The 26,341-nt window shown below is 23.5% G+C and overlaps 3 protein-coding genes and 1 long non-coding RNA gene across 5 annotated transcripts in view; 2 read left to right on the top strand and 2 right to left on the bottom strand.

Annotated features, from left to right (window-relative positions):
* LOC127284458 (actin nucleation-promoting factor WAS) overlaps positions 1 to 7,969 on the top strand; it is a 35,765-nt gene extending 27,796 nt beyond the window's left edge. For both annotated transcript variants that reach the window (XM_051309901.1, XM_051309900.1), the window contains 2 exons: positions 2,453 to 2,611; positions 5,417 to 7,969. In XM_051309901.1, coding sequence (XP_051165858.1) covers positions 2,453 to 2,611; positions 5,417 to 5,482 — 225 coding nt within the window. In that variant the 3' untranslated portion in view covers positions 5,483 to 7,969. The remainder of the gene's footprint in view (positions 1 to 2,452; positions 2,612 to 5,416) is intronic.
* LOC127284457 (mitochondrial amidoxime reducing component 2) lies at positions 5,762 to 19,489 on the bottom strand. Its single transcript, XM_051309899.1, has 5 exons — positions 19,104 to 19,489; positions 12,895 to 13,193; positions 9,646 to 9,927; positions 8,410 to 8,687; positions 5,762 to 8,252 (listed from the first exon to the last, which is right to left on the bottom strand). Exons 1-5 carry the CDS (start codon positions 19,105 to 19,107, stop codon positions 8,087 to 8,089), a joined length of 1,029 nt encoding a protein of 342 aa, XP_051165856.1. The 5' UTR covers positions 19,108 to 19,489; the 3' UTR covers positions 5,762 to 8,086.
* Positions 19,490 to 21,936: 2,447 nt separating this feature from the next.
* LOC127284481 (uncharacterized) overlaps positions 21,937 to 26,341 on the bottom strand; it is a 9,228-nt gene continuing 4,823 nt past the window's right edge. Inside the window, exons 2-6 of the long non-coding RNA XR_007843488.1 lie at positions 23,777 to 23,880; positions 22,931 to 23,009; positions 22,693 to 22,784; positions 22,309 to 22,396; positions 21,937 to 22,181 (exon numbers count right to left, since the gene is read on the bottom strand). This is a non-coding gene — a long non-coding RNA (uncharacterized LOC127284481). The remainder of the gene's footprint in view (positions 22,182 to 22,308; positions 22,397 to 22,692; positions 22,785 to 22,930; positions 23,010 to 23,776; positions 23,881 to 26,341) is intronic.
* LOC127284480 (vesicle-associated membrane protein 7) lies at positions 23,295 to 26,144 on the top strand. The gene is made up of 6 exons (XM_051309925.1): positions 23,295 to 23,535; positions 24,020 to 24,230; positions 24,675 to 24,812; positions 24,955 to 25,113; positions 25,185 to 25,277; positions 25,518 to 26,144. Exons 2-6 carry the CDS (start codon positions 24,027 to 24,029, stop codon positions 25,602 to 25,604), a joined length of 681 nt encoding a protein of 226 aa, XP_051165882.1. The 5' UTR covers positions 23,295 to 23,535; positions 24,020 to 24,026; the 3' UTR covers positions 25,605 to 26,144.

The raw sequence follows: 26,341 nt of genomic DNA, 5'->3' as shown, positions 1-26,341 counted from the left end.
TATAATCACATTTTCACTTTATAACTTTTGTAGTATTTTTTTTTCGTTACTATTTGTAGCTTTTCAATTATAGTCGAAATACTTTATCGACAATAACAGTTTACTCTTATTCCTTTCTTATTTTCCTTTCAAAATCTATCAAAACTAATCCACTCCTTACTTTGGCCTCAACTTTTTTTTCTATCTACTTTTTTTTCTCCAAAATTTTCTAATATTCTAATTAGTTTCTAATTTTATTTTTTTTTTATCTTCTTTTCTACATTTTTCTATACTAATACTACATTTTCTTTCTTCTAAACAATTTTTTTTTTCAAATTTTTCTCTATTGCCTGTTATTCTATTCTCATTTTCAACACTTGCATGAATTGCATATCAAGAATACTTTTGCAATATTTTTCACAATATAAGCGTTTGCGTGTTTAAAAAGAAAAGCTTGATGAAAAATATAAATCATAAAAATAATGAAAATAATTGCAAAAGTCTCTTTGAATTATGAAATATTAGCATTGTTTGCATTTCCATTTTCCCATTTTACCATTCCTATATTGTTTATCATCATTATCATCATCATCATCATCATTTTCTAAATTTATTTCATATATGTACTTTGGAAAGTTGTAGTACTTTTACAAAAAAAAAAAAAAAATGTGCCTCGAAAAAATTTTCAATTAAAGAAAAAAAGGGCTTGGATATAAACAAAAGGAATTTTACTTATCAAGTAAGTAATATTATCCTGAAATAAGTGTTGATTGTATTAATTAATGTTTCATTAACCAAGTGCACATAAAAAAAATGTTTCGAATGTAAATGTAATCTAATTTAATAATTAAAAATATTTTTCTAATTGTCAAAAACCTTTTTTTACTATAATTTTTATTACTTATTTTTACTTCTTTTAAATTAACATAACAAATTTTTTAATCTTTTATTTTAAATGTATTTTAAAATTTTTAATTTTTTTACTTTAAAAAGAAAAGGTTAAAAAGGTGCTTAAAAAATCGGTAATTATTAAAAATGTTAAAAAAGTACAACATCCCAAAAGTACAAGTTAAGAGTTGCGATTTCGGTTAAATATGCAACAATCACGTAATAAAACAACTTAGAAAATAATTATAATAAATAATAGTGGTAAAATAATAATAAAACTGGTAAAATAATTTAAAATGGTAAAATTTAAAAATGGTTTTCAAAATTGTAATAGTAAAATAAATATATAAAAAATTAATAACATAATTACGATTAGTTTCATTAAAAATTGTTTCTAATATAATTGTTTGATATTAATTATTATTAAACCTTAATCGTAACTCAAATCATTCATCATTTGACTGATCTATTCGTTCGAATCATTCATAAATTATTCAAGAAAAAAAATAACCCCCCATCCAATCCGATTCCATTGCTATCCAGACGTTCCACTCTGCCAACGGTCCCGACGCAACGCTGACAATCACTGCTGACAAAAATAAAAAATAAAAAAAAAAAACTTGGCGAACCAACTGCTAATGGATCTCGTCTGGGCCCTTCGTTATCACGATTCTCATTGTTATATTGACTTGTGCACTATATTTTTTTAAATAAAGCAAATGTATTTTTTGTCAGTAGAATAAAAATTCCGTCATGCGATTAAATTTAAAAAAAAATAATTTTCCTTTCTTTTAATTTTTTATAATTTCCAAAAAAAAAATTAAACGCATATTTCAAATGAATTTTTAATTTGTATTAAATTTCAAAATTTGACAGGAAAAAAAAACCCCTTGCATTTTTCTCATAGGATCAATTCAGTAACAATTCTCAACAATTTCCATCAGAATAAATTATTGACAAAAAGAAATTTTATTCTAAATTTAAAATTCTCATTAATAGAATAAATTATTAATAAGAATCAATACAATTTTTTAGAATAAAATTCTTTTTTCACTGTTCAAAAAAGAACGTTAAATTGGGAATGGTCACTGAAAAAATGATGTATATATATAGAGCTGCAAATTATTTATAGATATAAATATTTTACGCTCAAATATAGTTTCTATTCGAAGTGTGCTGAAAATTTTTTTTGGTCATCAATAATTTTAAAAATAAAAATTGCAAACAGCATACTGCGAAAGGACTCTAAAATGAATTTTTTTTTTTCAAATGGAATTTTTTACAAAGAACAAAGGAGCACTTTTTAAAGATTGGATCGAAGAGCAGCAGGATTGATGGATTATATATATTTATAAATAAATATAATATATAGCAAGGATTAAGGATTTATAGCACCGTAGTGTCGGGAGCGCTGGAGCTGGACGTGGAGCCGCAACTGTATATTCCTTTATAATTACTCCCAAAGAAATCCTGCATTTGCCTTTAATTTTTTTTTTTTTCTAAAAAAAAATCACCTGTATATAAAAAAAAAATATATGTGATTTTTACAACTCTATTGGCTAATTTTATCGCGCGATGATTACAGTTGGTCGCCGGAAGCGGAAGTAGTAGCAGTGGTCAATCAGACCCAGCGGCTGGCGCTCCATCGCCAGGAGGTGGACAGGAAGCTGTTCCCGGACCAATCACGAGGCTTTTTGTCATAGCAAATCGAGGAATTTCGAATCTTATTCAGGACCTCATACTCGTAAGTATTACATATTAAATTGTTTGAATTTTAATTTCAATTATAAGAAATACTTCCCTAATGGTTATATTGAACTCAGATGGAATAGAAATTAATATTTATGATTTTTTTCCAAATTAAAAATACCTAATCACTATTCGTAGAGTTCAATAATCTTTGACGTCAATTTTTTCCTTAGTTCATTCATTCAATGACACTTTTAATTATTCAGAATAGATAAAAGAATCGGATTATTTAAATTAATTCCAATGATAAAAATAATCGCAATTATTTGCGATTAGTACAATTAGATTTTCATTAATTAATATTTACAATCAAGAATTATAATAAAATTTAACAATTAATTGCAATTTATAAATTCTCTCTAAATCTGAATTAGTAAAAAAGTTTACTAATTTGAATTAGTAGTTTTTGCTTCTCAATTAGTCAAATTTTACTAATTATTAGTAATTTTTACTAACAATTAGTAAAATTTAACTAATTCTAAAGCAAAAAGTGTGTCACTAATTTAAATTAGTAAACATTTTTACTAATTCAGATTTAGAGAGTTAATTAAATTAATTAACTGAATAATTAAATAGTAATTGAATTTACTATTAAATTATTATTAATTAATTGAATTATTAAAATTAATTGAATTTATTATTATATTATTAATTAAGTGAAAAATTTTAAATAATACTAAATAATAATTAATTTATGAAAAGAACAATAAAATTTAATTACAGACCTAATTATACATTATTTAATGATATTCATAATAATTTATTTTCTAACACTTGAGCATATTAATCGTATGTAAAAATATATTGGGCAAGTGATATATGGGACGGAAAAGTCATTCATGTGTCGTAAATTGAAATCAACTTATATACAATAATAAAGGTCGTTGATTATAACGTGTTTATAAAACTCGTTCACTTTCAATTTCATTTGCAATTTTTCAATTTCATTATAATAAAATTATAAAGGGTTTAATTCAACTTTTAAGAAATCCTTTTACCGAGCAAAATGGAATAGGAGTTCATATAATAATTAAATCATTTTTCTAATTAATATCAAACCAAATATAAATCTCCTGTGCTCATAAACAAATCTAAATTATATAATTAAATTAATGCAATTTAATAAATGACAACATTTTTAATAATAAATCAACAATTTATTAAACTGATATTCAAAATATAATAATATGATTAGGAATTAAATAATTAATTATTAATAAATAAATAAATAATTAATTAATAATAAATAAATAAATAATTAATTAATTAATAATTAATTAATCATTTATTTATTATTTTATTTAATTAATTTAATTAATTAAAATTGTTTTTATACTTACCTAAAATTAAATATTCCATTAACTAAAAAATTTTCTGTATTCATTCACTAATATCACGACACTTAAATTTATATTCACACTTGATAGTGATGATAATAATTTCCAAATGAAGCACGTATTTACCATCCTGTTTGCTTCAAGAGTCTCACGGTATTTGCTATCTCTCACTGACGTATCCACTTCCTTTATTTGGAAAAATCATTTTTTATTAATCAAATAGAAAATTTTTCTATTTTTTAATTTCTTTAACCGCTTTTCGTATGTTTAAAATACGTCAAAAAAAAGTAAATGCAAAAATGTAAAAAAAATAATTTTTCATAATAAATTAATAATAATTTTTAAGTAGAAGATACGAAATAATTAAATAATAATTAAATAATTAAGTAATAAGTGAGTAATAAATAATTATTTACATAATTCGCACAATTACTAAATTAATAAAAAATCAGGTCATTGAAAACTTAATTAAAATTGAAAAGTCAATCAAACACAAAATACTTGCCTAATTATTTTAAAATCAATTATATGTTACTTAATTATTCAAAAAAATTAAATAACATTAATTACCTAATGTACATATAATTAGATAATATATTACTCAATGAATATTACATAAAAAGTATAATAAAAATTTTAAATATACAATTCTTCTTTCATGAAAAAAAAATATATATATGAATAGTCGAAATTTTCCATAATAAAATAATGATTTATAAAGAGGGGTTAACTATGTGATAATAATTAATATATATATATAAGACGTGACCAGCGCGAATCTACAATGTTCCAGATATAATTGCAATTATGTAATAAGTCTTAGATCGATGGAAAGTAAAAATGTACGGGACTTTCTCTATGAAATAGTTTGTCCGTTCATTTGCCGGTTGACTTATGCAAGTTCCGGGGCTATTCGCTCCTGGCACGCAACAACAGATCCCAAAGAGCTTCTATATCAAAATTACACTGTCCTGTTATTTATAAATTTGTCCAAATATTACAACTATTGTCCTTGACGTCAGGAAAAAGTTTGAGAGAAAAAAAAAAATAATTGTTTTCTCAAGTTAAAAAAAAAAATTGCCAACATCGACACTTAACTTCTTCAACATATCATAATATTTACCTAATCAACTTATTTTAGAAAAATAGAAAAATATTTCTAAACTTTCTAAAAAAAAAGACAATTTCACAACTGGAAAATCTTTTTTTTTTGAAAAAAAAACAAAATATTACTGTAATTTTGTAACAATAAAATAAATTATTTAAATTCACAATCATTTACAAAAAAAAATTACAAATTAATTTTATTTACAAATAAAAATAATTCCTACTTTAAAAAAAAAACAATTTTTCAAAAAATAATTAAAATCTATGTAAAAATTACTTCGACTTTGATCTGCCCTTAAAATAATAAATAAATTAATTAAAATAACAAAAATAATTAATAAATTAATTTTTTTCAGCGTTTGGCAGCAACCAGCGAACGAATTGTCAACTTCAAGGCGCGACTAATCACTTCCATCATCTAGGACACGTCTAAATTAGGAAGCTCATATATATCTCGTAAAAGTAGGAAAAAAAAAATCTGAAATTTGATGATACTCCTTAGCCATTTGAGAATCATCAAAAGAAGAAAGAAAAAAATTGTCGATGAATTTTTTTTTAAGAAAAAAAAAGTGCATTATCGCTCCGTCTTAAAAATTTTTTCATATCAAGAAAAACCAGTATGGTGAATTATTGGCGACAATGCGAAGAATTTTCACCACACACACACAAATTTTTCCCTATTATAAATTGTATAGTTGTCTCCCCCCCCCCCCCAAAAAAAAACCACCCGAAAGTATTTCGTCAAAAACAGTCAACGTCACAAATTTTTATTTAATTTCACCATTTTTCTATTTTTACTTCGACGAAACTTTCATATTTTTATCAAACACTCTCTCTCTCTCTTGTTTGTATTTACTACAAAAGAGAATTTAATTCATAGATAATTGTAAATTTAAATTTTACAAAAAAGTTCATCTAAAACTTCAGTAAAACTTTTTTTAAAAAACTAAAGAAAAGAAAAACAATTTTTAAAATTGTTTAAAAAATTATTTAAAAAATTGTTTAAAACATTATTTTTAAAAATTTACTTCAATTTAATTTCGCAATTTTTAAATCAACTAAAAATATTAATAAATTTAAATAAAGTAAAATCTCTTACATTATGGTCATTAAAAAAAAAAAAAGAGAAACAGAAAATTGTCAGTAAAGATTATTAAAAATTGAAAATATCTTGGCTTAAATGAAATATGAAATTGCTCAGAAGCTGTGCGTAATAGTGTAGTCATTATTAATTACTAATCTGATCATCTGCGGGGTGTCTGACATCTTTTTCAAAAAAGAAATTTTCGATTCTCGTCGAAAATATTGAAAAAGTATGCTAGACTATGTGATAGTTGTCGCGTTGTTCGTTGGTAATTTACAAAAATCTTTCTTCGATTCCATCTTTTAAAAAACAATTTTATTCACTTACAATAATTTTTTTATTCCATTAAATAAAAATAGAATTTTACTACTTCACGACAGATTATTTTATAAAATAATTAAATTTACCGATAAAATCTAATTACTCAATTTTATATTAAAATTGAATTTTTTCATTCAAGAAATATCAAAAAAAAAAAAAAAAAAAAAATCGAAAAAAGATTTCTGTAATGGCTAAAATCAGTCAGAAAGACAAAAACTTGTAAATAGTATTTGCTGCAACAGTGCCAGGCATTGATTGTTTTTACCATTTATTATAAATATAAATATACATATTATAGATTCCCATTGTGACATGTTTTTATGATAAAAATCTTGTTAAAAGGCTGTAGATAAAAAATCAGAAGAAAATAATGCAGATCTAAGGAGGCTCGGAAACCCATTGAAAAAAATTATATAGATTAATAATAATAATAATAAACCAATTGATGCCAAGGAAAAAAGAAAATTGTCAAATTAAAAAAAAACATATCTTATTTAGTATGGGAAATTTTTCAAAAAAAAGATTTCGACATCACTTGAATTGTGTGAACCATATTTTTTTTTTTTTATTTTTTTTTTAGTTAAGTTGACAGAATAATTTCCCAGTGTACATGGTCTTTGTTATTTTGTAGTGTAAATAAATATTTACATAATATTATTGTAATAAAATTGAAAAATTGAGTTTTTCTTAAACCCTTTTTAAAACATTTTATCATTTGTGAAAAAAAATCTACAAATAATAATTTTTATAAGTAATTATTTATTTACAAATGAATAATTTATTAATAATTTACATTTTATAATTATAATAAAAAAAAAATGTAATTAATTGGTAAAATAAATTCTATTCAATTTTATCAAATCTTATTAAATTTTTATTCAATTCCATTAAATTTTATTACACTTTATCATACATTTGTGCAAATAGATTAATAAACTCTGAGTTTATTAACAAATTTTTAAATTTAATAAAATTGCATATAGAATATAATAATTACGATTAAATTTTTTCAAATCAGTCTTAAAAATGACAATTTCTTCAAATTATAAAAACAAAAATGGTACAACAGACATAAATAACAATGTGAAGATATTTACACGAACAATTATATGAATTTTTATAATAAGTTATTATATATTTATTGTACAAATAATTGTCGACCAATAAGTCATTGTAGTGCCAGTTTAATTAATATAATTATTAAATTAAGTTTTAAACCATTTTTTTTTCTTACAAAAATTTAATTCTTAATTTTTCATTAATATCATCCATGATTTAAATTTTCAAATTAAGAAAATAATTCTCACGGCAATTATTTGAACTTTTGTTTATATTTGCTTATTTTGTAATTTATTTACTTTTTTTTTTAAATACTAAAAAATTGTTCAATCACATTTGTACTTTTTATCCATTTTATCAAAAAATATTGATTTACGATTTAAAAAAAAGTGGAAGAAAAAATCTCTTCCACTGGTATAAAAAATGTTTCTCATCCGTTTTTTTTTTTTTTTTAATGCAATTTGTAAAATATTCAATAATAAATTACAAATTATCAAGTAATTTGCTCCATGTCCTCGGTATCGAGGACAATTTCTTCATCACACGAACCCCATCGATGATGCTATGGAGGCGTACTCAAAATTGCTTCTTCCTTTTCCAAAATATTAACATAAACAGGATCACCAAGGCGAACTGTGCTATTTTTACTTCTTAATCCTAAGTGAATTCCCATAATAGGACTCTCTCCTGTCGCTGAACGTATTTCAGGATCCGTTATTTGTCGGTACCTTCAATGAAAAATTTTTTAATTATTAAACAATTACTATGTGTTAATATATTATCATTATTATTATACTTACTACGTTACATTTATCATACAAAAATTTTTTTAAATTAATGAATAAAAATTTTATAAATGACTTTATAATTATGAGTGAAAATTACCCTTTGAGTGTCTTAAGAGGTTCGACTTTGGGATTTTTTTTCCCAGTTTCGGGATCAACTGTCGTAAAAATGCATCTCGTGCATGGCTTTACATTACGAAAAATCGTATTTCCAATTTTTATCCAATCCCAAAAATCCTCTTCCAACACCTCTGCTCCCTTCACTACAAAATTCATTCGGAAATTTAACGTATTTACTGGTTCCTCCAAACGATTATTTAAATCTGCTAATGACGTTTCATTTAACAATGTATAACTAGTTGCATCAGGATATGCTCCCTGTAAAATAAAAAAATTCTTCAAAATTAGAATTAAAATTAGAATTCGTTTTTTGTTTGCATCTCTCTTATTCGAAAATTTCCGTTTCTTCTAAAATCCACACAAATTAAATCCGTTCCAATTGATAAAATGAGGTGCATGATTATCCCATAAAAATTATTGGTGAGAATTTTCATTTTCAACAATTTCATTACATATAATTATTTTTTACACGAATTTTCAAATTTTCAAATTAACATTTGTCAGAATTTCTTTTTTAAAGAATTTTTAATTAACAGAATTCTTAGGCAGCGAAATTTTATTTGGCAGAATTCTTAAAACGCCGAATTTTTATTTGTCCGAAATTGCAAATGGCCGAATAAACAATCGATTTCGGCGCGATTTTTAAAATCAGCCAATCACAATTTTATGGATAATTTTTGATTGGCTGATTTTAAAAATCGCGCCGAAATCGATTGTTTGTTCGGCCATTTGCAATTTCGGACAAATAAAAATTCGGCGTTTTAAGAATTCTGCCAAATAAAATTTCGATATATAAGAATTATGTTAAGTAAAAATTTGTTTAAAAATTAATTCAGTCAAATGTTAATTGGAAAAATAAATATTCGTCTAAAAAATAATTATATCTAATAAAATTCTTTAAAATGAAAATTTTAACTAATGATTTTTATGGGATAAACTAAAATAAATTAATAAAGAATAATTTTCATTTTTCCATCTGCATAACTGTATCAAAATTGATCGAAAAATCATTCGCAAGAAAGTGAAGTCGACTTCCTGTAATCTCAAATCAAATATCATCGTAAAATCATACATATGTGCAATTTTCAAAACATAAAACTCATTCCACAATTGCCAGATGGTTTTCGCATATTCCGTTAATCTCAAGAATCGCTACGACGACAGATAAAATTGGACTATTAAAAAAAAGGAAAAAAAAAAAAATTCAGAAACATACCGTGTCGATCGTTTCAGCCAACGGGAAGATCTTGTTTTTAGTTCGCACTTCTCGCGATGGACGATCTAACGGATAATAAACGAGTCTAAGTCCAACGTCTTCTTGAAGAAGAAAACGGGATAGCCATCTTGCAACTTCTTCGCCGCAATCACATGCGTGTACCGCTTGGCCCCAAACTGCGGCCCGAAAACTTTTTCCCCGAATCCTTGCAAGATCAATTGACACAGCCATCATTCCCGGTGCTCTTAATGTCAAATACGATTCCGATACACTTGGCGATACCTTTAAAATAAAAAAAAAAATACATCATTAATAAATTTTTTAATTTCAAAAAAAAAATTCAATTTCCAATAGAATTAAAAATATTCAATGTGTCGATTATGTAATTTGATTTAACTATGATTTCAAAATCAAATTTATTTTTATTTATATTCAATTTAAATATTAAATTTTAATTTACAGTGAAACCCACGTATATCGGACCCGCATAATTCGGATTACCGCTTATATCGGATTTTTTACCGGTCCCTTGGAATCCGATATACGTGGGTTTCACTGTATTTATTGATTGAATTTAAATCTGACTTAAAATTGCAAAAAAAAATTAAAATTTGATTATTAAATTCACAGAAAATTGAAAGCTGCAACGCTTATTATTTTAATCCAATTTTGCTTATTTTAATCCATTTTGGTATTAAAATAAGTAAAATTGTATTAAAACAATAAACGTTGCAGCTTATTTTAATGCCTTTTAATTTTCTGTGTTGCAATCAAAAAATAAATTTAAATTTGACGTCAAATTGCAATAAAAAAATGAATTCGTAAAAAAAATCTGATTTTAACACCAAAACGAATTTAATTTTGACATCAAAGTCAAATAAAATTACATAATCGACACTCTGAATTTATAATCCAAAAATTAATTTTATTTTTTTTTTATCAAAAGTGTTTTTTTTCCTCCAAAAGTATGAGATTTACTTTACTCTTTTTTTTAACTGTTAACTATAAAAACTACAAATAAGAAGAAAAATAAAAAAATCAGAAAAAAATTAGAAAAACAAAAAAACGGAAATAATTTCTGTAGGGAAAAAAAAATGACAATGTCATATTTTCTGCTAGAGAAATTCTCGGCAGAGTATAAAAAAGAAAATAAAGACTATAATTATAAATGACAGATATTATCATCAGCAAGTAATTATGATTTTAATCATTCACAGTGAAACATGTCAAATATTGTCAACTGGGTGTAAATTAAGACAAAAAGAGATGCATTAGTTAAGAATTGAATATAAAAGATAAGAGATTGATCAATTTACAAATAGTAATCGCAGCTGTACAAGCATCACAATTTATTCTTTCTGGGTTGTTAACTTAGCGGATTTATGATGAAACATCAATTTTAAATATATTTTAGTTGTTTTTTCATCATCATTAATAATAAATATTAAATGCTACTCTTTAAACGACACGAATAACGGTTCAATGAAGCGAACATCCGCATTATTATTATTATTATTATATATACAAACATATAAAATACTCATTAATTTGAAAATAAAAACAATTGTTGATACAATTCTCTTATTTTTCCAGTCACATGAAAGAAAGAATAAATTTTATAATGGTATAATTATAATATTTAACCGTTATATTATTTTTTCATTACTGTACAAAACTGAAAAAAAAATTATTTTTGGTCCATTTGGAGTACGGGAACTGTTTTTGTAAATAAATAAATTTAATTTTTTTAAATAAATTTCAAATAATTGGTTAATTATTACTAAATAAATTTTTATTTTATAAATTATTATTTGAGTCAATCAAATATTTGTTTCAAAAATAGAAATTATTGAACCAAATACAGTTTATTTAGTTAAAATAAAAATTATTCGGTTCAAGTAAATTTGATAATAATCAAGTAACCGATTATTGGAATCAAATAAATTTCATAATAATAAATTTCAATGTACCAAATATATTTTTATTTGTATTAAATAATTATTGAGTCAATCAAATTTTTTTTTTTTCAATAACCAAAATTATTGTTCCAAATATAATTTATTTAATTTAAAAAAAAATTATTTGGCTCAAGTAAATATTTATTTGATAACAGTCATGTAACCGTTTATTGAGATCAAATAAATATAAATTTCATAATAATAAATTTCAGTCTACCAAATATATTTTTATTTCTATTAAATAATTGTTATTTGAGACAATCAAATATTTTTTTTCAAGAACAGAAATTATTGTTCCAAATACAGTTTATTTAATTCAAAAAAATTATTCGGTTCAAGTAAATATTTATTTGATAACAGTCAAGTAACCGTTTATTGGAATTAAATAAATATAAATTTCAGTGTACTAAATAAATGTTTATTTGTATCAAATAATTATTATTTGAGTCAAACAAATATTTGTTTCAAAAATAGAAATTATTAAACCAAATACAGTTTATTTAGTTAAAATAAAAATTATTCGGTTCAAGTAAATTTGATAATAATCAAGTAACCGATTATTGGAATCAAATAAATATAAATTTCATAATAATAAATTTCAGTTTACCAAATGTATTTTTATTTATATTAAATAATTGTTATTTGAGTCAATCAAATATTTTTTTTCAAGAACAGAAATTATTGTTCCAAATACAGTTTATTTAATTCAAAAAAATTATTCAGTTCAAGTAAATATTTATTTGATAACAGTCAAGTAACCGATTTTTTGGAATCAAATAAATATAAATTTCATAATAATAAATTTCAGTGTACTAAATAAATGTTTATTTGTATCAAATAATTATTATTTGAGTCAATCAAATATTTCTTTTCAGTAACAAAAATTATTGTTCCAAATATAATTTATTTAATTCAAAAAAAATTGTTTCGTTCAAGTAAATATTTATTTGATAATAGTCGATTATTTGAAATAAATTTTTTTTTCTGTGCGTTTCGTTAAAAAAATTATACATTTATTCTAAATTTATTTGATAGTAAAAATATTAAAATGATAATAATTAAAGAATAGCATTAAATAATTATTATAATATTAACAATATAAACATTGTAGGAAGAATATAATTAAAATATTTTCAATGTGAACTAAAAATGATTACGAGTGAAAGTATAATAACAACTCTCGAATGTTAATTTCTGTGAATAATTAACACTGTGTCCCATATATCAAATACGATGGCACACACTGTGAATGAATAATTATTGTTATAAATATGAAATTTGCAATACGAACCTGAACCATCCTGGGCAGTTGTCTGCCAGTGACAAATTGCCCATTGAGATCGATGACCATGAGGGTTCTATCTCTCAGCCAACCGGATTTTAATCCCAATGGGGTACATTCCATGGCATTCATTCTAACTGGCCCCAATGATTTAACGGGAAAACAAATTAAATCACTTAGTTCGCCAACTTTTCGCCAACGTGATGGTGGTTGATCTTTTTGTCTTTTTGTCCACCACCACCAGACAAAGAAAAATGCTGTACCAGCGCCAACAGCCGCTGCTGTCACATATGCCAATCTAGATCTATCTGCAATTATAATAAATTCAATTAATAAACTTTATTTTTAATTACAAATTTTAATTAAATTTTTAATTTCACTTAATTTACTTAAATAATTTTATTTAAATTTCTAAGATTTTTACCATTTCGAACTTTTAATATTAATTAAGATAATTTCATGGTAAACATAATTAATGCTAATCACCATTTTTTCATAAAAAAAAAAAGAAAGAAAACAATTAACTTATTTAATACGATCTAAGGAAAAATATAGTAGAAAATTATTTCACATCTTGGATTTTTTCCCCCTTTTTTTTCTATTTTAGAAGCTAGAAATAAAACATGATTTCATCTCATTATTTCCATAATACCTAATTTTGTTTTTTCAAAGAATATTTAAATTTAAACGCACGATAAAACTCGAATAAAATTTACACAAATTTACAACTAAAAATTAGAATTGATTAAAAGCAATGGGACTTGTTTTTAAAATTATATCATGAAGAGATTAAATCATTAATAGATAACGTCAGTACCTGACAATGAGATTAGACTATTACTGATATCACTGGTAACAATACACAATTCCCTCAACTATATATTTTATCCATATATGTGAAAAAAAATTTTTGTTTTGAAGTACATAAAAAAATTTGTAAATATTTATCTTGTAAATAGCAGAAAGCCATCGAATAAGAAGATGACCCGCGATTAAAACTATATATATATATATATTGAATACACAAATCCCTGTTCCTGAACGATGCACACAAGGCTTTCATTATTACGGGCCTAAATTCATGTTCAGCAGAGCGAAAATTTGAATTGTTCGTTTTCTTTTAAATATAGCTTATGTACTTCCATAAGATTCAAAAATTGCAAATAACAGCAATTCTCAAATTTGCATTATTTTATATTCTTGATATTAATAAATATTTTAATAATAATTCATTATTTTACAAACAATTAATATTAATATTATTATTAATTTTAACTAATTTCAGCACTGAAAAAAATTATTTCATCCAAATAACCATTTTTTAATTTTTTTTAAAATTTTATAATTATTGCCTAATTATTCTAAATAATAGGATAATAATAATAATAATAATAATAATAATAATAATAATAATAAAAATAATAATAATAAAAATAATAATAATTTATCAACTAAAATAATAATTAATTAAAAAAAAAATTAAAATTTTTTTTATTATTTTAATAATGGTAAATAATAATAACAGGCCTCGGATCGACTTAAAGGCACAAAAAAAGTCGTTTTAGTCGATTTATATTTAAAAAAAAGTCGAAAAAGTCGATTTTTTTTATTTTAACTAAAATATTTTACAGATTTTTAATTGAGCTGAAGAACATAACGTTAATTGTTTAACGGTTACAAAAACCAATTTATTAAAGTTTGTTCAAATTTTAATCATTACCAATCGAAAGAGCATGAAAAAATGTGTCGGAATCCATGAGTTTTATTCCAAATTTGATGTCGGAAAGTTATGAAAAATCAAAATCAAAATTAATTTAAACTTTCTTAAATGTTAACGATCGCGTTAACGGGTGCTTATTAAAGTTTGTTCAAATTTTAATCATTACCAATGGAAAGAGCATAAAAAAATGTGTCGGAATCCATGAGTTTTATTCCAAATTTGATGTCGGAAAGATATGAAAAATCAAAATATTGAAGAAGTTATGGCTTCTTAAACGTTAACAATCGCGTTAACGGGTGCTTATTAAAGTTTGTTCAAATTTTAATCATTACCAATCGAAAGAGCATAAAAAAATGTGTCGGAATCCATGAGTTTTATTCCAAATTTGATGTCGGAAAGATATGAAAAATCAAAATCAAAACTAATTTAAACTTTCTTAAATGTTAACGATCGCGTTAACGGGTGCTTATTAAAGTTTGTTCAAATTTTAATCATTACCAATCGAAAGAGCATAAAAAAATGTGTCGGAATCCATGAGTTTTATTCCAAATTTGATGTCGGAAAGATATGAAAAATCAAAATCAAAATTAATTTAAACTTTCTTAAATGTTAACGATCGCGTTAACGGGTGCTTATTAAAGTTTGTTCAAATTTTAATCATTACCAATCGAAAGAGCATAAAAAAATGTGTCGGAATCCATGAGTTTTATTCCAAATTTGATGTCGGAAACATATGAAAAATCAAAATATTGAAGAAGTTATGGCTTCTTAAACGTTAACGATCGCGTTAACGGGTGTTAATTAAAGTTTGTTCAAATTTTAATCATTACCAATGGAAAGAGCATAAAAAAATGTGTCGGAATCCATGAGTTTTATTCCAAATTTGATGTCGGAAAGATATGAAAAATCAAAATATTGAAGAAGTTATGGCTTCTTAAACGTTAACGATCGCGTTAACGGGTGCTTATTAAAGTTTGTTCAAATTTTAATCATTACCAATCGAAAGAGCATAAAAAAATGTGTCGGAATCCATGAGTTTTATTCCAAATTTGATGTCGGAAAGATATGAAAAATCAAAATATTGAAGAAGTTATGGCTTCTTAAACGTTAACGATCGCGTTAACGGGTGTTAATTAAAGTTTGTTCAAATTTTAATCATTACCAATCGAAAGAGCATAAAAAAATGTGTCGGAATCCATGAGTTTTATTCCAAATTTGATGTCGGAAAGATATGAAAAATCAAAATATTGAAGAAGTTATGGCTTCTTAAACGTTAACGATCGCGTTAACGGGTGTTAATTAAAGTTTGTTCAAATTTTAATCATTACCAATCGAAAGAGCATAAAAAAATGTGTCGGAATCCATGAGTTTTATTCCAAATTTGATGTCGGAAACATATGAAAAATCAAAATTTAATAAGCACCCGATAACGCAATCGTTAACGTTTGAGAAAGGTTAAATTAATTTTGATTTTTCATATCTTTCCGACATCAAATTTGGAATAAAACTCATGGATTCCGACACATTTTTTCATGCTCTTTCGATTGGTAATGATTAAAATTTGAACAAACTTTAATAAATTGGTTTTTGTAACCGTTAAACAATTAACGTTATGTTCTTCAGCTTAATGATTTTTAAATAAATCTTTTTTTTTTAAATAATAATACTTTTGGAAGGGTTAAAGTTGAAATTTTTAGAAATAATTGAATTTCAAAAGATTTTGTTAATTTTCAGACAATAATTAAATTTTACAGAACTAAAAATAATTTATCAAATAATTTTAGATAACATTTTTTAAATGTAATTAAATATTCAAAGATTTACAATTGAGATTTTCAAAATTAATTGAATTTCAAGTGATTTTTAATTAAAAATTTTGGATGATTTCAATAAAAAAATTTATTAGAAATTGCGAAAAAAATACAATAATTTGAAAACCATTTTTAATTGAAAAATGATTTCAGATAATTGAATTTCCTTAGAGTTATAATTGAAATTATATAATTTCAAAAAATTAAAAAAAATTAAATTTTAGAAGCTTTTAAATTCAAATTTTTGAAAATAATTGAAATTGTGGATAATAATTTAATTTTAGTTGGTTTTTGATTGAAAATTTTGATAATAATTAATTTTGAATTGAAATTTTTAAAAATAATTGATTTTAGTTGATTTTAAATTGAAATTTTGGAAAATAATTGAATTTCAATTGAAATTTTGGATAATAATTCAATTTTGATTTGTTTTTGATTGAAAATTTTGATAATAATTAATTCTTAATTGAAATTTTTAAAAATAATTGAATTTTTTTGATTTTAAATTGGAATTTTGGAAAATAATTGAATTCTAGTTAATTTTGAATTTAAAATTTTGAAAATAATTAATTTTTCCAATTATTTTGAGAAATAATTGAATTTTAATTGAAATTTTGGATAATAATTTAATTTTAATTGATTTTTTATTGAAAATTTTAATAATAATTAATTTTAAATTAAAATTTTTAAAAATAATTGAATTTTATTTGATTTTAAATTGAAATTTTGGAAAATAATTGAATTTTATTTGATATTGAATTGATTTATGATTTTGAATTAAAAATTTTTGGTAATTTTATCTGATATTTTTTTAAAATTATAAACAATTGTTAAATTTCATAAAAATTTTAATTGAAAAATAATTTTAATATAATTGAATTTGTGATGTATTTCATTAAAATTATTAAAAATAATTAATTTAGTGAAAAATTTTAGTTAAAAATTTGTTAAATAATTGAAATAAAGAAAATCTGAAGATCTGCATTTTATACTAAAAAAAATATATTTTATTTACAAATTTTTTTTTAAAAAATGAAAAAAAAGTCGAAATAGTCGCATTTTATTAAAATAAGTCGAAAAAAGTCGTATCTTTGAAAAAAAGTCGGAAATAGTCGTATAATCCGAGGCCTGTAATAATAATTATTATATTATTATTATACTATTAATATATAGATAGATAAATTTTCCAAAGAACCAACTATTATTAAATAAATATTTACTTGAACCAAATAATTTTCATTTGAATTAACTCAAATAATAATTATTCAATAAAAATAAATATTTATTTGATAAATAAAGTAACTGATTATTTTAAATCAAATTTTTTTTCTGCGTTTATCAAAGTTTTCTAAACTTATATTCAATGGTAAAAAAAAGAAAAATAATTATTGAGTGGAGAATAAAGAGAACTTTGTCAATTGAGAACATTGTAAGTGTATGCAAAATTAGCATTTTGACGTTAACGCGCAAAAAATACATGAGTGATATAACGTACAACTAAGAAAATTTCCTTATTGGTGAGAAAAGTAACCCGACGTGACCTTTCGTGATAAATAATTATAATACAAAAAAATGTAGTTATTCTTGACCAAAAAAAAAAAAACAAAATGATTATTTACAAAAGAGTGATAAATTGATGTTTTAAAATAGCATTTGCAAATAATGGGTTTAAAAATTTATAATTATTCAATAAATTAAATTATACAATTATAAATTCACTAAAAAATTTTCTATGCTTAATTTACTATATTTAAATTTAAATAGTAGTTTTAAATTGAATTTGCTATTTAATTTAAATTCACTTACTATTTAAATTAAATATAGTAAATTAAATTAATTTCCCTGCATTATTAAAAAAAAAATTATTATTAATTATTGATATTAAAAATATAAAATATTATGGAAGTATATTTAGAGTTAAATAATTAGATATAGAGACTATGATTCTAGTGAATCGATATTAGAGTTTATTTTTGTAATAAGTATTTCAAGAATTTTTTTAAGAAAAAATTCATTGTGTGTAAAAAAAATTTTTAACTAAAAGAAAACTCGAGCCTACACAAAAGAATACTTCAAAATCAAGTGATAATAACGTCTCAAGTGTCAAGTGAACACGAGAAGTGCTGCATATATTATTTTACAAAAAATTTCCCTCCGAACACGTTCAAGATTTTCAGATAATTTTCTACCAATAAAAATCGCTAAATCGTAACAGTCTAATTAATTAATTATTATTAAATAAAATAACAAATAAAAAAAACATTTATTAATATTTATTTATTAATTCATTTATTTATAATTTTAAAAAATATATATTAAAAAATAACTTCCGCAGAATATTTGCACTTAAGAAACCGTAACATTTCATCTGCCTATACGTTAAAATATATAATTAACAATGAAACGGCTTGAGAATTTCCGGTATGCTATACTTAAAAAAAAATCGTTTCGACTTTTTTTTTGCAAATTTAAATTTTCTATTTAAAAATTTCAGAATAACAAAACAGTGATTAAATTCAAAATGATAAAGTATCAAATTATCAAAATTTTAATAAATAATTTAAAAAAATTTTATTGTAAAAAAAAAAATTGTAAATATTCTTAAAAAAATGAATCTCTCAATGAAATCGACTCCGAATGAAAAATTGCATGCACCACATGCGAGAAATAATAACATTCTTACTTACCCATAATTTTCACTCTAAAATACTTTCGCGGCTCTTTCACCACGTGGGCGTGAAAAACACGCCCGAAAAATTATTATAAACAAAATAGATGAAAAAAAAAAAAATTACACTCAAAACTTAACTGTAATTATATTATAAAAACAATTTGAAAGCCGACGTTTTCACAGGCGGTCGCTGAGAATAACTGAAGCTAGTGAATGCACTTGTCGGAAGCAAAAGCACGCGACTCGTCTTTTCCCAAAGACATACCGTTATCTATCCACTATACGCGTTTTCATTATATATCTTCTTCAATTATAGTAACATAAAAGACACGTGTATGTTAAAAATATTCACATATCAAACTCGCACACTAAACAGAAGAGAGGAACTGACTCGCAACTTTCCTTTGGGGAAATAATAAAATGCGAACACATGCGCAAAACGCGAGGTCCCTTATAGAGGTCTTAAATAATCGACCGTACCATACTATATGTGTGTTGATTTTTTTTTTCTTCATGTCAAATTATAATTTCATGGGAGAGTATACGGAAATGAGAATTATTCTCATTCCTATTAGTTTAACAATGATTCTCTCATTTAGTTGGGGATAAAGGAACACTAAAAAATATACGAGACATTTTAAAAGATTCTAAACTTTCTCTTATGTCCGAAATAACAAATTAAGTCCTATCTCATGATACAGATTATACATTCAGAAAAAAAGATTCCTTCAATCAAAATAAAATTCCTTAAATAGCGACTAATGTAATAAAAATTTCTTTAAATTGATAATATTTCATCAGAGTTTTATTGCGACGTAACGAGTTTTTATCAATTGATTTTTTTTTTCCTCCAAACTAATGATTTAAATTTAATTGATGATTTTTTTTATGGACGTTCTCTCTCAATTGAGATTTTTTTATAGTGGAGTAGAAGATTTTTTAATTGACAATTTTTTTATTATCACTATAATAATATTGACAGTAAAAGCATTGTCAATTAATAATAATAAAATGTACCTTTAAACTCTGATTTTTTACGATTTTTTTCTAAATCGTAAAAAATATTTATAATTTTAAAAAACTTTTTCTACTTTAACCGCTATTGTAATTTTTTTAAGGAAACTGAAATTATAATCTCTTTATTTTTCCAAAATATTAGGTTTGTTTAAAAATTTAGTCAATTATTAATTTGGGGCATTATAAATAAAAATATTCTTTAAAAAAAGTATTTACATATATATAAATCTTCTTATAAAATAAATCTTAAAGTAAAGTAAATTTTTGTTTGTTTCTTTAAAAAAATATATTGCTCACTGTGAAAAAAGGAATTTAAAATTCAAAATTTTTCAAGGAAAATTTTTTTAAAATGATTATTGTTCAAAAACTTCTGAAAATAAAACACGACTGTATTTACGCAAATGTTCTTTGCATGAAATGATAATAAAATCTAAATTGACTGTAAATATATTTAATGAAATTCTCACGCATAAGTAGTTATGTAAAATAATTTTTTTAAAATACCATTTTTAGGCCATAAATTTACAATAAGTTGTAAATTTATACAACTAATTATATTTTTATGTCATTTTATGTTTCTGTAAAAAAAAATTGCGGGTCCCTATTTGCATTAACGGAGACTTTACGATATTGAATATTTTTAGTGAACTGTTAAACAATTTTTTTTTAATCGCGCCTTTTTTAACCCTTGTGGTGTATTTAATTATTAAAAAATAAATTTTACGATTTTAAAACTAAAAAGCCGAAAATAATTACGAATCAATCAGAACAAAGTGTGCAATATATTTTTTTAGAAGAAACATACAATATACAAATTTCTGAAAAAATAAATGATTAATAAAATTCAAAGTATAAAAATATTTCTCACCACGATGATTCAACTGAAAATAATAGTCAATTAAACATGCACATGTCAAAAATTTAATACAATCAACAAAATTTATAAATTAAAAACTAAAATTTGGCACAACATAGTGACATAAAGATAAAAATTTCAAGTAAAATATATTTTCACTGGTATTTCAGTTACTTACATGTGACACAACCTAACTAACACAATTTTCCGCGATTTTCCTACCTATAGCTATATTTAAAACGAAAAAAACTATCAAATTTTTCCGATTTCCCTACCTGTAGCTATATTTAAAACGAAAAAAAACTACCCCATTCCTTAAAAAAAACTAACTAATCTTGTTTCTGAAAGAAAAACATTTAATTAGTCATTAAATGAATTTAGCAAAAAATTTTAACTTTGAAATTCCACATGCATTAACTTTAAACTCTAATTAAATCAAACATTTAATATAGAAAAATTAGAAAAATTTATATTGCTAACTTTCAAAATAAAAAACTACATTTTTAATTACTTTTTTAAAAAGAAAGAAAATTATGTTGAATCATATGAAAAATTACAAAATATTAAATTTTAAACAAATTATACAGTAAAAATAACATAATATAGAAACAATAAAAAATATCGACAAAAGATATTAATATTAAAGGTTACGATAATATATTATAATTATAATAATTATAATAATTATTTTTATAATATTATACTTTTTGTCAATGATGTCACTATGTTGCTGTTCCCTTCCCTGTTTTTAAAAACTTATATAAAATCAAAATTAAAAATATTTTACCAATGTAATCAATTAAAAATTTTTTTATGTCGAGAAAATTATTTCAAAATTTATAATAAATTAAACATAATATCAAAAAAAATTTTAATCTTTAAATAATTTTATTCTAATTGATTTCAAAATGATGGAAATCGAGATTAACTATTTCAAAACAGGGAAGGGGTTTAATAAAAAACCACTCACCGATCGGCGAATCCCACGTCGGGGCAAAAGTTACATCGCCACTTCTCGAGCGCTTCAGGCCAGCTCCCGAGGATCCCTCTTTCTTGCTCGCACTTCTGCGCGAGGCCGGGAGCGTTAAAAAAAATGTTATTAAAAAAAAATAAAAAGAAAACAAAAAATTTTAATAAAAAAAAAATATGCAGGGGCCACTTTTCTTCTTCCACATCCTTCCTGTCCTTCAGATTGTTTATTGGACATGGACTGAAAAAACACTGAAAAAAATAAAAATTCATTAAAATTTAAATAATTTATACAACTATTTTCTAAAATCTTACTGAATATTTTTAACTTTTTTCTTTTTAAAAATAAAATAAATTTGTTTAAAATTAACCAACTTACCTATTGCGAATTTCTTCGCCGTGTTAAATATACGATGACACGATACTCTCACTCTTTAAAAAGAGGAAAGTTTCCTCCCTGGAATAGACTGAAAATTAAAAAAAAAATATGTATGTTAAATAAAGTATATTCCTAATTTGAGCGTACAATTAATTATTACAATTGGATTTAAAATTATGTTTTAAAAATAATAAAAAAAAAATAATAATTAATTGTTTCTTTTTTTCACTATTGATATTTCTAAAAAGATATTTTTTGATATTTTTTACTGGCAGTGAATATTATTTATAACAAAAAATTTTTAAAATAATAATTTTTATCATTATTTCTAAATTTTTTAAATTTTAATTTGTTTACAATTAATTATTGAATTAAAAAACTTACCATTTGCGATTTTCCGCAACGTGTTAAAAATACGATGACAGCATATAATTTTTCTTTAAATAGACGATCCTTCCCTCCTCTGCTACAATTGGCTGAAAATTAAAAAAAAACATATATTTTAAATACAAATTATTTCTAAAATTATGGATTAATTTTTCTAAACAAAACTCTCTTAATTATATTAATAATTTAAAATTTTTTAAATACGAAAATCCAGAAAAAAAGTTAATCAACTTACATTGAACTGCGCTCAGCTATGCCCGATCTCCTCCAGGAGCTGCTCCGCAACAAACACCTCATCCTCCAGAAACGAACACCTGGAAAATAGAAAATAAAACAATTTTATTTAAAACATAAATAAAATAAAAGTAAAATTAAATCAGTAAATTATAAAATTAATTGTATCAGAAAGATTTGCAAAAAAAAAAAACCGTTTGAAAATACAATTCTCGACGACAAAATGTCTTTCTTAGATTTAATGCTACCATTTTTCATAAATAAAATAATATTACCACGTTAAATTAATAAAAGCGTAAATAATAGAATTTAAATCTCCCCGCTTAATTATCGAACGACACCAGCACCTCCAACGGAATTTATCCAAACTATCAAATGACACTTGTACCAGTTCTTTGTTTTGGAGTAAAAATAAAAAAAGTGGGTGTTACAAAAAATTTAACATTATATTAAAGCTGGAAAAATTATCTAATTAATTATTAAATCAAGAACGAATAAATTTATATTCTAATGTGAATCCAAAAAAGTGCAAAGAGGACAAAATTGATTGTCCAATATTGAAGGAAAATTAGAAGTGCGTTTATTTAATTTCTCATTACAATCAAGGTTGGTGTGTCTTTCTTTCAATTATTATTCTATAACAATGACAACTATGGCGTAATTAATCACTAATTATTATTGTACAAATAAAATCCCTTTCTATTTTTATTTTTGTTTGTCTTATTATTTTAACCTGTCAAATGAGGTTAGAATCCTTATCAAAATTTTATAATTAAGATGCTTCGCTATTTCATATATATCTATATATTCTGTATCTCATTTAATAACATGTTTTTTTTTCTCATACCTTTTTGTTTATCCACTTGTCAATTAGTTTGATGAATCATTTCTGCGACTTATATACCTATTATGACGTTTATGACTGCGATGAATGACAACAACGCACAAAATCTGAAAATAGAAAAAACAAATTTTTATTTTCAAATTGCCAGCATAAAATAAAACAATAATTATATAAATTTTACTAAATTTTTTTTAATAATAAAATAATTTTTTATTAATATAATAATTAGTAGTTATTTTATTTCAGCAACAAAATGCCGATTTTATACAGTGTTGTCGCTCGTGGTCCGACAGTTTTGGCAAAATATGCATCATGTACGGGAAATTTTGAAGAGGTCACTGAACAAATTTTGGCAAAAATTCCCCCCACTGACGATAAATTAACTTATTCTCAAGGACCCTATTTGTTTCACTATATTTGTGAAAATCGAATTATTTATATGTGTATCACTGACGATGTAAGTAAATTTGAGAATTATTGACATTATAAAAACAGGGTGTCTAACGATCAGGAAAAGTCAAGGAAATGTCAGGGAAATGTCACGGAATTTCAGAAAATTTCATTCAAAGTCAGGAAAAATTAATGTAAATTTCTACAAAAATTAAAATTTTTTGTGAATTTAAAAATTTTTTAATCTAAAAAAAACTTGAATGGTTTTTATTACCATTTGTTATTACTATTAGAAATTAATTTATTGTTAAATATCTAAGTAACTATATTTTTGTCCAAAGAAAGCAGAAATAAGGTTATTAAAAAGTCAGGGAAAAATCAAAAAATGTCAGGGAAAAGTCAGGGAATTTTTTTCTCAATCCTTGTTAGACACCCTAAAAAAGTATATTCTAAAATTGAAAAGATTTCAAATTTCGATTTGAATTGGAATCAAATTTCTATTCGTTTATAGGATTTTCAAAGATCTAGAGCATTTCTTTTTCTCAATGAAGTCAAGAGAAGATTTCAGGCTGTTTATGGAGAAGGTGCCCTAACTGCATTAGCGTATGCCATGAACACTGAATTCGGACGAGTTTTGGCTAACGAAATGGTAAATTTTCATCCAAAGAATAAAAAAAATTTTATTTATGAAATTACTACTAAAAATGCTATTTTTTTTACAAATAATGAAAAAATAAATTAAATGAATTGATCATTTGGAAAATTTAAATTAATTATATCGACTTTTTCAGAAACATTATAGCGAATCTAAGGATATTGATACATTATCGAGGGTTCACGGAGAATTAGATGAACTCAAAGACATTATGGTTAAGAACATTGATAATTTAGCAATGCGAGGAGAAAGATTAGAGTTACTTGTAAACAAAACAGAAAATTTGACAGCAAATGTAAGTTTCAATTATTTAAATTAATTTCTAAATCCAAATAAAAATGATTAATTAATTGAATTATTATTTAGTCAGTGACATTCAGAAAAACAAGCAGAAATTTAGCACGCTCTCTATTTTGGAAAAATGTTAAAGTTTACGTCATTTTTGCTGCCGTTATCATTGTGAGTAAATAAAACAAATAAATATTTATTATGCATTATTTGATAAAAGCATATCTTTCATTATCTACTCTAAATTTGAATCAATTTAATTTCGTATCAGTTCAATGAAATTCAGTTGCAACTGAAATTTAGCCTCACTTTAAGGAATAAAATTAGATAAAAATTTATTTTTGTTACTGATTAATTTAAATAAAAATTTAAAAATCGTTTATTTTAATAAAAAAAATTATTTTCTTGCAGGGAATTATTTATATCATAACATCGATAGCTTGCGGAGGTCTATTGTGGTCAGATTGTGTCAGTCATGGCAATAACACCAAAAATTGAGTATGCGAATAAAATAATATCAATTTTCATCATTAGCATTGAATGACTTTCACTGCTAGAAAATGACACTGATATTTATTAATCGGTATATAACAAAACCAGTGTAAAAACGGTATTTTAAAAAAAAATTTCTTCTGGCGTAATATCAGGTGCAAACCTCTTATGAAATCATATAGAGATAATTATATTTATAAATCAATAATTTTTCGTGGGTGACAAAAAAAAATATGTACATAAATTGAATCATTCACTAATAATACTTTTTCATACAAAAAAAAGAGAGAGAGAGAGAAAAAAAGCGTTGAAAATGATTTATAAAAGTGATAAGTCTGAAAGGTGCACGTTATCAAATGACATATTTTATTTGTTATATTCTATTTTATTATCTTTTCTTATAAACCTACGTGCGATTGTGATGACCAAGCAAAGTAGGAATTAATTATATAGGGTACTTTTAAAAAAAATAGTTGTATATGTATTTACTCCAAATAAAACAATGTATTATAATTTAATAAATTTTCTTTTAGAAAATAAAATCTACATTCTTGGAAAATTTGTCTGTCATTTAATTATATACATTAAATGTGAAACACAAGAGAGAAGAAAATAATCTTATTTTCTTCCCTCTTTCTGAATGAGTGATCGTAATTAATTGTCTCTTTATGAGAATTCCGAGACACTAAGGTGAATTTCTTCACACTCTTGTGATCTTTGTATTTCGGAATTTTAGATTTAGA

Source organism: Leptopilina boulardi, unplaced genomic scaffold, assembly GCF_019393585.1.
Source record: "Leptopilina boulardi isolate dan_hultmark-lab unplaced genomic scaffold, ZJU_Lbou_2.1 LbouV2_325, whole genome shotgun sequence".
In the NCBI taxonomy this organism is placed as follows: domain Eukaryota; kingdom Metazoa; phylum Arthropoda; class Insecta; order Hymenoptera; family Figitidae; genus Leptopilina; species Leptopilina boulardi.
This window is presented reverse-complemented; position numbering and strand designations above follow the sequence as displayed.

Excerpts from the sequence above, each read along its gene's own strand:
- LOC127284457 (XM_051309899.1), bottom strand. Across the intron at positions 9,928-12,894 it reads AACTGCCCAGGATGGTTCAG|GTATCGCCAAGTGTATCGGA; the intron begins GTTCGTATTGCA and ends TTTATTTTAAAG. Across the intron at positions 8,253-8,409 it reads CCTCTTAAGACACTCAAAGG|GTACCGACAAATAACGGATC; the intron begins GTAATTTTCACT and ends TTTTCATTGAAG.
- LOC127284480 (XM_051309925.1), top strand. The coding sequence starts at position 24,027 with ATGCCGATTTTATACAGTGTTGTCGCTCGTGGTCCGACAGTTTTGGCA. Across the intron at positions 24,231-24,674 it reads ATATGTGTATCACTGACGAT|GATTTTCAAAGATCTAGAGC; the intron begins GTAAGTAAATTT and ends ATTCGTTTATAG. Across the intron at positions 24,813-24,954 it reads GAGTTTTGGCTAACGAAATG|AAACATTATAGCGAATCTAA; the intron begins GTAAATTTTCAT and ends CGACTTTTTCAG.